This window comes from Buteo buteo, chromosome 7, assembly GCF_964188355.1.
Source record: "Buteo buteo chromosome 7, bButBut1.hap1.1, whole genome shotgun sequence".
Lineage (NCBI taxonomy): Eukaryota > Metazoa > Chordata > Aves > Accipitriformes > Accipitridae > Buteo > Buteo buteo.
The window spans coordinates 30,639,007-30,653,553 of NC_134177.1; the positions used below are offsets into that span (position 1 = coordinate 30,639,007).

General features: G+C 36.9%; 1 protein-coding gene across 14 annotated transcripts in view; it reads left to right on the forward strand.

Annotated features, from left to right (window-relative positions):
- The window catches only part of STAG1 (STAG1 cohesin complex component), a 202,801-nt gene that overhangs the window by 136,692 nt on the left and 51,562 nt on the right, over positions 1 to 14,547 (forward strand). For all 14 annotated transcript variants that reach the window (XM_075032127.1, XM_075032133.1, XM_075032132.1 and 11 more), the window contains 6 exons: positions 144 to 242; positions 5,209 to 5,288; positions 8,350 to 8,457; positions 10,726 to 10,840; positions 12,985 to 13,102; positions 14,257 to 14,360. In XM_075032127.1, coding sequence (XP_074888228.1) covers positions 144 to 242; positions 5,209 to 5,288; positions 8,350 to 8,457; positions 10,726 to 10,840; positions 12,985 to 13,102; positions 14,257 to 14,360 — 624 coding nt within the window. The remainder of the gene's footprint in view (positions 1 to 143; positions 243 to 5,208; positions 5,289 to 8,349; positions 8,458 to 10,725; positions 10,841 to 12,984; positions 13,103 to 14,256; positions 14,361 to 14,547) is intronic.

Genomic DNA, 14,547 nt, shown 5'->3' on the forward strand with positions numbered 1-14,547 from the left:
AGCTGAATTGCAAATTGGCTTTGGTAATTCATTTGCATAAAATTTTAAATGTACATTAAACAAATTACAGTATGATATTATTTAATATTCATGTGCATTTGATTAGGGTATTCTATCAGCTAATCTTAGTGTGTTTTATTTAGCAAGGTGAAGTGAGGTTGAAGTGTTTGAAAGCTCTTCAGAGTCTGTATACCAACAGAGAGTTATTTCCAAAACTGGAGCTGTTCACTAATAGATTCAAGGTAAGAGGAAATACAATTTTTGGAAGGAGTACAGAAAATAAAGTATCATCTATCTCATCCTGTTGCAGTGTTTGAGTCATGTATATTAAATGCAAAAATAAACTCATTTGTTTGTGATAAGGCTTGTAACTGCAGTAGTAAAACTGTATTACTGAATGCTGAGATTAAGCCGAATTCATCTTACAGTGTTTATCTTGTAAGATTTGTCAGGCTTGGCCAGGATGATTATTTATCTGTTTGTGTTATTGATAGTTTATATATTGTCATTATTCAGTCTGCTTGTACTTATTTAATTTTAGATTTATTGAATTGTAAGGACATGTACTGGGTGTTTCACACAATCTAAAATACATCTGAAAGTAACAACCTGTAACAAAAGATTGTTTATAAGACAGAATTTTAGTTGAATATGTGCTTGTGTTTGGAGGAAGAGATACTTCGATCTGCATCATGATATTCTACACAGTGAAATACCTTGCTGCACAACAGGAGTTTACACTGTGCTTTTAGACAAACCCCTGAGCATAATTGTCGTGTTTAGGAGATAAGTACTGGAGGAGTATAATTCATGGAGTTTCTTACTAGCACAAACACACTGACTCTTTGTTTAATATCTTGATGAGAATGTTGCTGTTAATTCACTTTGTGGCATGACTGCTTTACTTCGCAAGTATCTGGAGAGATGAGTGTAGAAATACCATCATTGCTTCAGTTTGGATGCTCTGCGAAGAAAGCTTTCAGGCACTGTCACCATGTCAGTTGGCAACTTCTACCATCACTTTTGTGTTCTGGAGAACCCCCCAAGGAAAGACTAATTTTATTTATTTTCATTTAAATAATGATTATAATGCTGATGCCAAATTCTGTGTAGAAGAGAAGTGGAGATGACTGATCTATTTTCATTTAAATCATGATTATAATGCTGAAGAAAAATTCTCTTTAGAAAAGAAGTGGAGATTTAAATACTCATAAATACCTACTGTATTTCTCACTGTCAATTTTATATTGCTTCACTGGTTTTGTCTGTCATTGCAGTTAATATTAACTCTTCCAGTTTGATCTAGGAAAGCACAAAATATAGCAAACTTGTCATATATTCCCTGTATGTAAACGATCCATAAAAACATAATGGTAATCAGCCTTTTACCACATTCACTTGAGATGGAGAAAACAGATGCTTAAACTGCAGTAAAGTCTAGCCATTAAGGAAGGCTTTTTGTCCAAAATGATAGTTATATAATAGAACAGACTCTTTATTAATAATCTGCCCTTAAAAGTCTCAAATGAAGGAGGTTAAATAAATATCTGTCAGGAATGAACTTGGTATGGTTGACTTTAAAGTAGGAGATGAAACTAGATCATTTTGTGAGATCACTTGAGCACCTGTATTCTTCTAATGTTATGAAGTCAGTTTCTGGGACTATTGCAGTAAAGACAAGTTTCCTGTCATCAAAGAGTACCTGGCAAACAGGTTCAGACCTCAGACCACTTCTGTAATGCCTCCATAAGTCTGGTTTGCTTATCATCTCAGGACAACCAGAAATACTGGTTAACTCTCGAGAAAAGAGAACCCTCCAACCCTGCTGTTTTTCTTGTTCTATCTGTGCAGACTTACAGATTTATTTATATTTGCTCCTTCCGTAATTCGATTTATTTTGAAATAGGCCACTAAAACTCTCATGGTCTCTATATCTGCTTCTCTTTACTAGAAAATGTGCTGGATGCTTCTCTCTCAGCCTCCTATAATTTGTAAGAGAAAATGCTGCTTTGAATCTGAACCTGTCCCATACATCAGCAAAAATTTTCAAGACAATTGGAGGCACTTTGGGAAATAGTTACTTAGTAATGTACTTCAAAAAACTACAGGAACATGAAACCTCTATATATTTCCTCCTGGCTTTTTCAGGGTATAGACAGTTTTCTTTGTTAGAAGAAGTTAGGTTAGCCTGTGCATTTCTTCTTGGTTTAGAATGACACAAGGAATTTTCATTTCTGTCAAAAAGATTCAGACAAAAGGGAACCCTGTTAGGAATCCTCGTCTTTCTTCAGTTCTATTAAAGCTGTTTTTACTAAAGAAATCTGTATCATTATGAAATAAATCAGAGAAAAAGTGCGTTCAAAGTCTCTGTGAGCCTAGAGAACAGATATGTTTAACATGATGTTTAACATCAGCTTCAGTTTCCAGCCACATCAAGAGAACGAAAAGCTGGCACTGCCCAAATGCCTGCACTTGGATTTACAGCTGTGCTGACAAGGATGCAGCCTTTGGCACCAGGATGGAGCAAAGTTTCAAATTAATGGTTTTTGAATCTGTGATACATTACTTAAATGTCTCGCCACCACAGGCTCTACCACCACCCCCTGAAAAATAATTGACCTAAATGCTGCTTATTTATATTTCCTCATCAGACTTCAATCGACCTGCACAGTTCAGCTGGTATTCAGCTCAATCCATTCAAACTGTCAAAAGAAATCTCTCTAGAGATCTTCTAGCTGTTCAAAGTATAAATTAATTTGATCCAGAATGACTTGTACTGGGGTGTTAATATTTCACCACCTTCCAGATAGCTGTGACAAGGATCTGACAATGTCACTTCTCCAACAGAAAGACGTGTGTTCTTTCCAACATTTGTTTGTGTAGGTGATATGCTAGAAAATAAGCTTTGTCTGTCAAAAACAGTTTTTTCCATCAGAGAGGAGACTTCTGTTTTCCATCAAGAATTCCTGTCTAATACAAACATTAACTGAAGCCATATGGGAAAGATGTGAATTAGCTCTTTTGCAGTCAGTGTCAAAGTCAAGACACCAGCAGATTTAGGTGCATCCATTTAATTCCTGTCCCTCATCCCTGACCCTTTGCAGGAGAGTGCTGTCTGCATGGCCTGAGCGGCAAAAGGAGATAGATTTGCTCTTCAACCAGCCTTGTTCACAGCCTAATACATAACTGCAAACTGATCTTCATAGACAGTGAAAATTAATATTTCAAGTTATATATAGAAGCCTGTGTCCTATTCTACCACTGTACAGTAGTACAGGAAATGTTTGTCAAAGCAGATTGAGCAGCTGGGGTTTGTAACTTACTAAACCACAGAAGTTACACCTTCCAGAGGCATTAGGTGTGCAGGTCTCATTTTCAAGGATCTTGGTGCCTGGCTGGCATGTGCCATCACACAGAGATGCTGGCACCAAGGCTGAAAATAAGAAATGATGCATCCACACTGTTTATTTTAAGCCTGATGTTTCTGGGGAAGATTGAGAGGCAAGAACAGTCTTTTTGGATAAGAAAACATTGTTGCATCAGTTGGTTTCAAAGTCCAAAATGACTCCAAATTCAGAGTACCTCTTGCTCTGTAGGCAGGAGAGAAGATCCCTTCCTTTCCAGGCTTTTTTCAGAGATGTAGGAGTTTTATGCTTGTGTGCTTATTCCTTCATGTGCAGTTAGTTCCCTCCTGGATTTTAAGATATGCTTTGAGGGAGTATATGAAATTCCACTGAAACTTTTAAGATCAGTATCTCTGGCTGTTCCTTCTCTTGATTTTGTTGTTGTTAGTTGTTCTTTGGCCAGGACCTTAGGAAAAAATGACAGCAATTTTTTTTTCTTGTCCATACACAGAATTTCCTGTTTCAAAAGTTATTTCACTGTTTGAGTCTCTTCAAGGACTTCTCACGGTCTCTAAAACTGTCTAGGTATAACAGTTAAATGCATCAAATTTCCCAGGAACTTAATGGTGATTTATAGAGGTGCATTCAATCATAGTGACACAATGTATCTCTACAGACCTAGTTTCGTTGAAAGGTAACACTTGAGACAGCCACAATGCATTGTTTACATAATATTCCTAAAATCTAATATTGAAGTAAGCATCAGTTGCTTGATATTCACCTTCAGCGTTTAAGTGCCTGGAATAGTAGAGAAAAGAGGTGAACGCCTTTATTTTGTCCTGATTTGTTCTTGGTGACTTTCACTGTTGTTTCCTAACGCATCCCTTGTTTCTTTTCCAGTCCCTGACTTCTATTTTTTCACATCCCAAAATGTCATATAGTACCTAGTCCTTCCTGAAGCAGGTCAAGCCAGAAGGATCAAGTTTTATTTTCAGATGGCCCAATTTCTTGTCATTAAATTGATCAGTCAAGCAAAAAAACATCAACACATATTGCATTTTTATGGATGGATAGAAATTCTCCCCAGATAGGGAGGACAACATATACTAATTGCATCTATTTTTGGTTGCCAGTAAGCAAGCTGGAACTAAGGAGAAAGAAACCCTAAGGAGACTTCTCATAACTACAGGGTCCTTAGAAGTTACGAATTCATTACATTAGATTGGAAAGTGGTCTGTTTGTCTCCACTAGAAAGAGTATAGGAAAATACAAAGCCAAAACACAGAACTTCCCACTTTCCTGTGGAAGGTCTGTAGTGTAATTCTTGAGATCAGCTTCAAACCTTAAGACGTAGCCAGGTATGAAGGCCACAACTTTATAGGCAATATGCAGATGCATATATTCAGGGGTGATTTTCTTCACAGTATTTCTAAATATGCATATATGCAGCATTCATTACTCTGAAATTATTTGTTTTCAGGGGGAATGAAGCAGGGCAATTTTTCTGCTGTCATCCAACCCAAGTACATTCCTTTTCAGGAAAGAACTGTTAAGTAAGACCAGTCCAAAACAGTGCTTCAATTCCAAAGTCTCCTTGCTTGTTCTCTGGAAAACAGACAAGGATAAGGACTGTTTGTTAATCACTTGTTCTCATTCCTGTGTAATTGCCTATATTTCCATTGTGCATATAGCATACAGCTTCCTAAGATGTACATTAAATGGTTGAATAATATTAAAGGGCTTTCATGTGTCTAGTTGAAAGATCTTTCTCCCCAAGATAATTTATTTTGTAATCTATAGAATTCTTCATCTGATAGCTGTTTGTGTGTTTCTGTTTTATCACTGTAATAAAATTCCTTTTCAGGATCGCATTGTATCAATGACACTGGATAAGGAATATGATGTCGCTGTGGAAGCCATTCGATTAGTCACGCTAATACTTCAGTGAGTATTTTTCAAAACCAGTATATTCCCTTTGAAAGTTACCTAAGCTAGTAATATTTAATTGACTTGATTTATTTGCTTGTGTAATGACATGAATCTGTTACTTTACACTTAGTATGAAGTCAAACAAAATATGTAGTAATACGGTCATGAAGCTAAATAAGATATTTTTCCTGGTTTCAGCTGGGATAGAGTTAACTGTCTTCCTAGTAGCTGGTACAGTGCTATGTTTTGAGTTCAGTATGTGAAGAATGTTGATAACACTGATGTTTTCAGTTATTGCTCAGTAGTGTTTAGACTATAGTCAAGGATTTCTCAGCTTCTCATGCCCAGCCAGGGCACCTGACCCAAACTGGCCAACAGTGTATTCCATACCATGTGACGTCACATCTAGTTTAGGAACTGGGAAGGGGGGGGGGCAGGGATTTGCCGCTCGGGGACTGGCTGGGTGTCGGTTGGCGGGTGGTGAGCAATTACCCTGTGCATCATTTGTACATTTCAATCCTTTTATTACTACTGTTGTCATTTTATTAGTGTTATCATTATCATTATTTGTTTCTTCTTTTCTGTTCTATTAAACCGTTCTTATCTCAACCCAGGAGTTTTACTTCTTTTCCCGATTTTCTCCCCCATCCCACTGGATGGGGGGGAGTGAGTGAGCGGCTGCGTGGTGCTTAGTTGCTGGCTGGGGTTAAACCACGACAATATTCCATCTCATGAAAATACAATAGGCAAAGTATAAAAATGTATTGATGTATTGAGACTATTAGAGCACGCATTGTTGTGGAAGAATGCCAAAGGGCATTTATACCTTTTGCCAAGGGCAAAATGATTGTCCTCCCCAAAGCGAGTATCTGTGGGTTACATTTGCTGAAATAACTCTAGCAGTAACTAACCAAAGATCCAGTGTTAGGAGATTTGATTACTTGACACAGCTGAAAAGAGAGTCCTCTGGTAAATAAGCTGACAGGGAGAAGATGCTAACTTCAGCACCCTTGTTTGGGTTACGTGGAGGTGGCAGTGGTAGCTTGCAATTTTAAACACTTGGCCATGCATGAGGAGACATGCTTCCAGGCCCCCAACTTTTTCTTACAGAGATGCAGTGGCTTCCCTGAGGCAAAGATCCAGTCTAAAGATCATCCCACTCTCTGATTGTTTGAACCAGCCTGTCCACAGCAGCCTCATGAGTGTGCTGCTGGAGGAGCACTGCTAAGCTTTTATTACATATTCATTAAAACATATGTTAAAGAAAATCTCTTTTACAAACAGATGCATAGAATTTCTGCATCATACTTTATACCCAGTGGCTCTACTTTGAAGAATGTTCTTGGACATGCAGAATTTGGATGAAAGATTAGACTAGCTTTTCCTCTTAGTAAAGCAGTCTGGACTTAATTTTTTTTATTTATCAGTCACTCTCCTTTACAGATATTAGACTTGTAATATTAGGAAGAAAGGAAATCTCATACTGTTACATTTTTAAAGTAAATATAATAAATATGATCACAAATGAGATGTAGAACACAGCTGTTCTCTACATTATTAGCAATGTTTGGGAACACAGTATGATCTTAGGTCAGGAATTGTCCAGTGCACCTTTTTTTTCCTGTCCTGTTTTCTCTTTGGTTGCATGGTGAAAACATAGCTAATGCATTTACCACCAGAAGAATATGGGTCATGTTGAACAGCACAGAGCAATATTCTGTCAGGTAGGAACTCCAAAAAGGTGTCATGAACAATCGTGATGGGGAATGACCAATTAAAAATTATTTGTAGTATGAACCCAAATGATGTATAGAGTCCTGATACATAAATGTTTCTGATGAACGCTGACTGAACAGAGAGCGAAATAATATCCCTGTATGCGACAGTGGTGATATTTTGATAGCATTGATGGAATATCATTGTTCCATGGCTCATAGCAGTTTTCAAGAACATTGCTGAAAAATTGAAGTTTTTCTGAGTTTCAGAAAACTTGCACATAAAATCTACCTTGAGCTCGGAAACTGCAGAAGCCCCAACTATGTTGTTTACCCAAGACAAGGGTAAAAGGTGGCTTGTTCTTGTCAATAAATAATTATAGAAACTAAACTTTTCATCATCTTTTATCCAGCACAGCAGGCTATGATCAGATTCTGTTCCTTGGTGTTGAAAATGAAGTCTGTATCTAGTCAGCACAGTAACTACGGTAAAAGTGATTGACAATTTATTGTATCAGCATTATTGTAATTCTAAATGCACACAATAATTCAATCCTAAAGGGATTATGTGTTGATTTGACTGGTGGATGCACAGTGCTAGTTCTGTGTCCCCACTTTGTGGCATAATCGGGTTTAGTTTTCTACTGCCTGTGTCCAGAGTATTTCTGTGCCTTCTCCCACTGCTGAAGCAGTTTCATCCACCTGGCCTGGCCCTTTCAGCAGCTAGAATTGGGAATATGCCTTCCTACTTTCCAGGCCAGCAGAGAGACACCTCCTGCCCACAGTGCACAAGAGCACATGGACTGTCACGTGAAAAGACTTAACTTCTGAGAATGGAGTAGGACAGGAGGCTGAAACAGGTTTTCCCAGTCCCAGATCTGAATACTTTAAAAATTAAAAGCTTTGAAAGCAAACAGACATTGCAATAGAAGTCAATAAGTTTAACCAAACAATTAAATTTTCCTCATGTAACATTCTAGGTTTTTAGTTTAATAATGTTTAATAATCAGTGTTTGGCATCTTGCAATATATGCATTGTAGTTAGCGTGATGGTCTAAGTAATTGAACAGGGCAAGATTTGTAAGCAGTGATGACATTTTTTTCATAATATTTTTTTTATATATATAGATAGATAGATACAACTGGGAGAAAGAAATCAGACAAACTTCCAGTCTTACAGGCCCTTTAAATATCTCTGTATTTGGAAATTGAACCAAAGGTCCTTGAAGTCAGTGTTCAACCATTTAGGATTTTGTATGAAGGAAATCAATCTTGTAGCTGTCAAAAGTAAGTTACGGGAGGTGAAGGGATTGAAATTAAACATTTGTTTTAGTTCAGGTGTTACTTTCTGACTCTTTCAGTGGAAGCGAAGAAGCTCTGTCAAATGAAGACTGTGAGAATGTGTATCACTTGGTGTATTCAGCGCACCGGCCTGTTGCAGTAGCAGCTGGAGAATTTCTTCACAAAAAGTAAGTTATCAGTTGCCCTGGTATAAGACCAGATTTGTGAATGGTTCCTAGTAGAGGTAAGATCAAAAGGCAAAGAAGCAGTAGAGTGAAATATCCCAATTTAGCAAATCAGGTATTTAATTTAAACAGAGACTTATTATCTTGTTTAAATTCAAGACCTAAAGACTTCAAGAAACTGAATTTACATTTTTCTTGCTCTAGAATTCAGACAACTCTTCCTAACTCCTCAAGGGCTAAATATACAAAGGCTGCATAAACCTCTAAAGTTGGTTTAAATCCTAAAGCTTTTGCCGAATTACTGTTGCAATAATATATATAAGGCCTGTACATCCCTGTTGGTCTACCTGATAGGCAGTCATCAATTTTACAAAGTTTTAAAACAGTTTATTTCAAAATTGTGAACTTGAGAGGTTTTTGTGTAGTAACAATTAAGAAATTTGTTTCTAAACTCACTGACTTCCCCTAAAAATACATTACACCATGGTTACATCTTTCATGTACCCACTATGCTAAAGGAAATGAGCTAGTTTTTCCATGGATGTGAATCATACCGCATCAGTAACTACGACCATGACATTGCCACATAATAGTAAACCTTTTCATTTTAGTGTTTGCAGTTAAAAGTCTTTTAGCAGTAATTTTCTTTTTTCCCCTCATGGGTTGTGACATTAGAGTTCTTTAATATATCAGAGTGCAGGTTATATAATTTTTCATGCCAAGATACACAACAGAAGAAAATCACGTAAAAACATCAGTTTTCCTTTGCCAGTGTTCTAATTTTCTGTGGTTTATTAGTGATTTAAAAGTCCACACTGTAACTGTAAGCTTTCATTGGTGGATTTCTGGAGTTCATCTCTGTGATCAGGCATTACCTGTTTCAAGGAGTTAATTTACAAAATTCAGTTACATTTAGTTTCCTACATGATGTTTTAGGAAATGGTTAGGTTCTTTGTAAAAATATATACTGAAATTCCTTTGTTAATTAACATGTGACAAAATAATTTTGACAAATGCCTTGAAGGTAAATTAATTTGAAGACATATCTGCGCCTTGGTGTACTTAGTGTAAAGACAAAACTTTATCCTAACTTTTCTTTACAGCGAGATACTGTGCTGTGTTCTATAAATGTCTCTCAAGGTAAACAGCATTGAGAGAAGATTGTCCCATTCCTAACACTCATTTTCTCTTGGTATCTGCTAACACATAAGAGCTAGTGCTCCATTTTAAATAACTTACAATCTGCCTGAGGCATTTGAGGTGAAATTTATCTCACCTAGTTTTATACATTTAAATATCACTTTCTATGTGTAAGCTAGTCATTAGACTTTCTCTCTGTAGTTAGCAAAGGAGAGCAAATAATAAAGAGGATCACTGACTCAATCCTGAGGTGGGTGTTTTAAGATATTTCAGCACCCGCAGAGACGCTTATTTCTTATCTGTTAAGTCAGGCGGGGGGGAAAGGTGATGTCTAACTAAAATGTGTTTGTGTATAACTCATCCTTCTCTTTTCAATGAATTATAGTAGTGAAATCAGAGTACTGTGTTTCATATTTCTAATTGGCTTGTGACTGTGGTTTCACGGTAAAAGCAAGGAACAGTTTTCAAAATTCTCGAAGTAAAACAATCATTGCTGTAACTGTAATGTAGACACATCTGAGATCTCTTTAAGCTAGCAAATTTGAGCATTGAGAGTATTTTGGAATTAGCCATGCATCAGGGAAGTCAATGGAGAACGTATAATATACCTGAAAAAAAACCAGCAAACAAACAAACAAATAATTGCCCGGTAGCTTGCTTTATCATTTATGCTGCTACTGATACTTGAGGTTGGTTGTTTAATGGGATGTCAAGTTTGTTTATACCATACCCCAGTCAGCATGACTACAGTGAAGATACAAGCTTAGTTCTTAAGGCACTACTGGAGTAAGTGCTACCACCATTGTAAGACTTGATAAGTTAAAAATGCAAAACTATACAAATTATGCAAATATATAAAACTGTGAAAAATCTTTCAATATAAATAGGTTTTCAAGAGCTTTCTTCCTGTGTGAAATTCTTCCATCCCTGTGAACATGAAGATATTGAAGATAAATTCATGTCTTCAGACAGGCAGAGGTCATGCCCTCTTTCCCTTGAAAGAAATAACTTGGGATACTTTCACTGTGTTTTATGAACAAATCTACTATATCAAGAATGAATGCTCATCATATTATTGCAGAAATTATATTTGTTTTGATAAACATGATAGTTCCTTTTGCTTATTTTTAGACTGTTCAGCAGACATGATCCCCAAGCTGAAGAGGCTCTAGCAAAGAGGAGGGGGCGAAATAGTCCAAATGGAAACCTTATTAGAATGTTGGTTCTTTTCTTTCTTGAAAGTGAGGTAAAAAAATAATTTTTAACCTTTACATGTTTAATAAAACCTGGAACTTAAGCAGTGATTTATCAACATAAAGTAACAAGTTGTCTTTCTTTTCTTTTTTTTTTTTTCTTCATAATTTCAGAAATACTGTATGCCCTTTACCCTGCTCCCCATCTCCTTGTCCATCAAGCAAATTCAACTCAAAATCTTCTTCATGGTTTCTTCTGCTCTTGCATGTCCCCACTGTACTCAGTACTGCATTGCTGGTAGTATGGTGGCTGCCAGGATTCATTGCTACATAGAAATGTAACTGGTCCTTTTTTTAAGATAACCATGTAAGGAGTATACCTCTGGAGTTACTCTTTATGGAGTAAAATCATTTGCTCAAAGCAGGGACAACTATGAGATTAGATGAGGTTGCTCAGGGCTTTATGCAGTTGAAAACGTCAGAGGATGGAGACTGCAAGCATATATACGATGACATTAAGTGTTTGATGAACACATTGAGTATGGGATTGTGCCCATAGTTTACGTATATAGAGATAGCATACATGGGAAGTTTTGTGGTAGACATAGTAATTCAGGTGGGGAATGGTAGTGGAATGGAGGAAAACTTGATAAACTGTCAGGTACAGGATGTTCTGAAAATAGAGGGGGAAAGGTTTAAAAATTATACATTTGATTTGGTAATAAATAAGTGGCAAACGAAGACTGAAAGAAAGGAATGACAGAAATGTTTCTCGACAGAGGGGAGGGTAATATATTTTGTATAAAAATCAAAAGGAAAGGTATTGCAATCGGGTATTTTAATTGTTATGAAGCCTTGAACAAGAGACTTGACTGTGAGAATGAAAAGAAACACAGTCAGAGATGGTGAGAAGGAAGGGTGACATTTAGGTACAATGTTAAGGTTAACATTTTTTAGAAACACCTTACAAACTTAGAAGTTAAGCCTGGATGAAATGTCACTACTTGTGTGAGCCTTCAGTCTGCTATCTGAATGTATTTTTAGTTCCAGCTTCTTAAAAACTTGGATTGTAATAGATCACTGTACTTTCCAGTGAAAATACCTTAAATCTGAGTGTGTGTGATTGGGTGGGAGTTACATAGCATTAAGCTTGTCTATCCTTCTGAGGAGAAAAAGAACTCAGCTTTGCTCCCAAAGCCATAATCAGCAAAGTGCCTTCCCATGCAAGCCATGTGCTGCTCCCCGAGGTCTCTTTTCTCTCAGGGCCAGTTTTTGATATTACTGTTTTTGAGAAAGTTGTTAGAAACAAAGTAGAATTTTATGACTCCAGTTTTAATGAAGAGTTAGAGAATTGGGAGTTTCCATCTGCATAGGACTAGAAGATGTAAGCGCTGCAATCTGAGAGGGTGCATTCAGAAGAGGGCACAGGTAAACCTGTGACAAGCATCAGTAAGCTCTGTGACACATGATGTTTTGCCTAAGGCTGTTCAAAACAGAAGAGGAGGTAAATGTACTGACATCTTCTTCCCTACACTCTTAGATGTTTACCAGTTGAGGAATCAATCCCATGTCTGGCAAGCAAATCAGAACTGCATATTGTGCTTGTTACTTTTTGACAGTGGTGAAAGATCAGTTTATATAATAGTAAAAACCTATGGATTATTTTTCTCACTTTACAACACTTGTGTTGATTTGCGTAAAAACTTTTTCTGCACTTAAAGTTAGTGTTAATTCTATACCCCCTGAAATCAGTAGGATTTCTGCTATTGTTTTCTGAGCATGTAGCAGCACGTATGAAAATTAAATGCCTGTTCAAAACAAATATATTACAACTCTCTCTTAGTATCATGTCTCACTGTCTCTCCTTTTTATAATGCAGTAAGAAAGTGAGGAAAGGTAAGTTTATGGCTTCTACATCAAAACTCTGAGAAAGATTTTTCACAAACAAGCTGCTTGATGGAAGAGAAGCTCAGTGTGGTTTTATTCCATTTTCTATTAAAACATAGCCCCATTGTTGTGCAGTTGCAGCATTCAGTTGGAAGAAGACCTTCCAGAGTTAGTTTCAAACTGAATTTTCTTTCCAACTAACATAAGAGTACATGCCCAGGACACTCTTCTGTGGCCAAATGATTTTGAAAGTTGAAGAACTGCTGCTTGTACCAGAACACTGTACTGATGATTGCTTTGGATTTTCTAGTTGCATGAACATGCAGCCTATTTGGTGGACAGTTTATGGGAGAGCTCTCAAGAGCTGTTAAAAGACTGGGAATGTATGACAGAATTGCTCTTGGAGGAACCAGTCCAAGGAGAAGAAGGTATTTGTTTAACCTCTATGCTTTATGGATATTGCACAATATTGTTAATTATTCCTTAGAAAGATGTTTCGCTGTGGGTGATAGAGTTATTTATGTTGTGGTTTGTTTAGAAAGCATATTTGAAGAAGATTTTAGTTTAATCCATTTTTAATGCATTTTGCTTCAAAAGCAGCATTTTTATACTCTGTCTTTCATCTTGTGAAGTCTGCTGTACTGTGGTTCCATAATATTAAAGGCTAGGACTTCTTCTTGTCTGAATGTTTAAATAACTAGTGTATACATGAACATTTCAATAAATTAAATAGCTAATACAATTTTGAATAAACAAGCACTTCAGCTGGTGTTAATTAAATATGGGGCTTTTCCAGACAATGTTAAAACTTAATGAATTCTCAAGAGGGTAAAAAAAAAAGGCAATTCTTTCGCCATTAGTTTCAAATCTCCTTTCACTAATAATAGATCTGTGTGCACAAGGTAGACAGGGAGGTTGGTGGCAAAGAGTGCCTAATGGTAATGAGCATCATTCAAGATCCTTATAATCCCTGAGGATTCTCCTGCTTCAGGGACCTCTGCAGAGTTTAGGTGGTTGAAAAACCAATGTACTCTTACTGCTCCTAGCATGATGTGCTCATCATCTCAGTGTTTCAAAATCTGACCTTTTGGTATCCACCTGCTACAATTGTATTTATGTGGTAATTTCCTTAGGAAATTAGCCACTTTGGTTCTTTGTTTCTGCGTAGCCTAGTGGGGTTTGATCCTCTAGATGTGACAAGAAGTACTTCCCAAAGAACAGAAATAACACTTCATGACTGTGAGACTATTTTATGAGGAAGTGCAGTGAACAGTCAGTCGCTCTCCATCCTCCATGATGCTCTTTATTTTGTAAATCTTCGTTATATTCCCCTTCATTCAACCTTTTTCCAGACTACATTTCTCCAGTCTTCTTTCAGTTCTGCCATATCCATTTTGAGATGATGTGAATGGTAATTCAAAGAGCAAGCAAGAAAGCCTTGGTTTTATAAATGGGACAAAATGACATCATCTCTGTTGTTCTCTATTCCCTGTGTTTTACAACTGCGTTCACAGATTTGTCTTCTTTGAGATGTCTTGCTCACACATCAGAACTGATGTTACTTGGTTTTTTCCCTCTATAGCAATGTCTGACCGGCAGGAGAGTGCTCTTATTGAGTTGATGGTGTGTACAATCAGACAAGCTGCTGAAGCACATCCTCCAGTAGGCAGAGGCACTGGCAAGAGAGTAAGTGGTACTGCAGTAGGTAGCTCAAACCTCTGTGTGTTACTATGGTAACATAAAATATTTGTCTACAATGCCACATTTTGACACTTTTAAGTTAGATTTTATAATTGGTGTTTCCTGTTTCATGTGAACATTTTTGAAGAAAAATAGTAGAAATTCTATTTCTGGACATGTTTGGGTTTTTGTT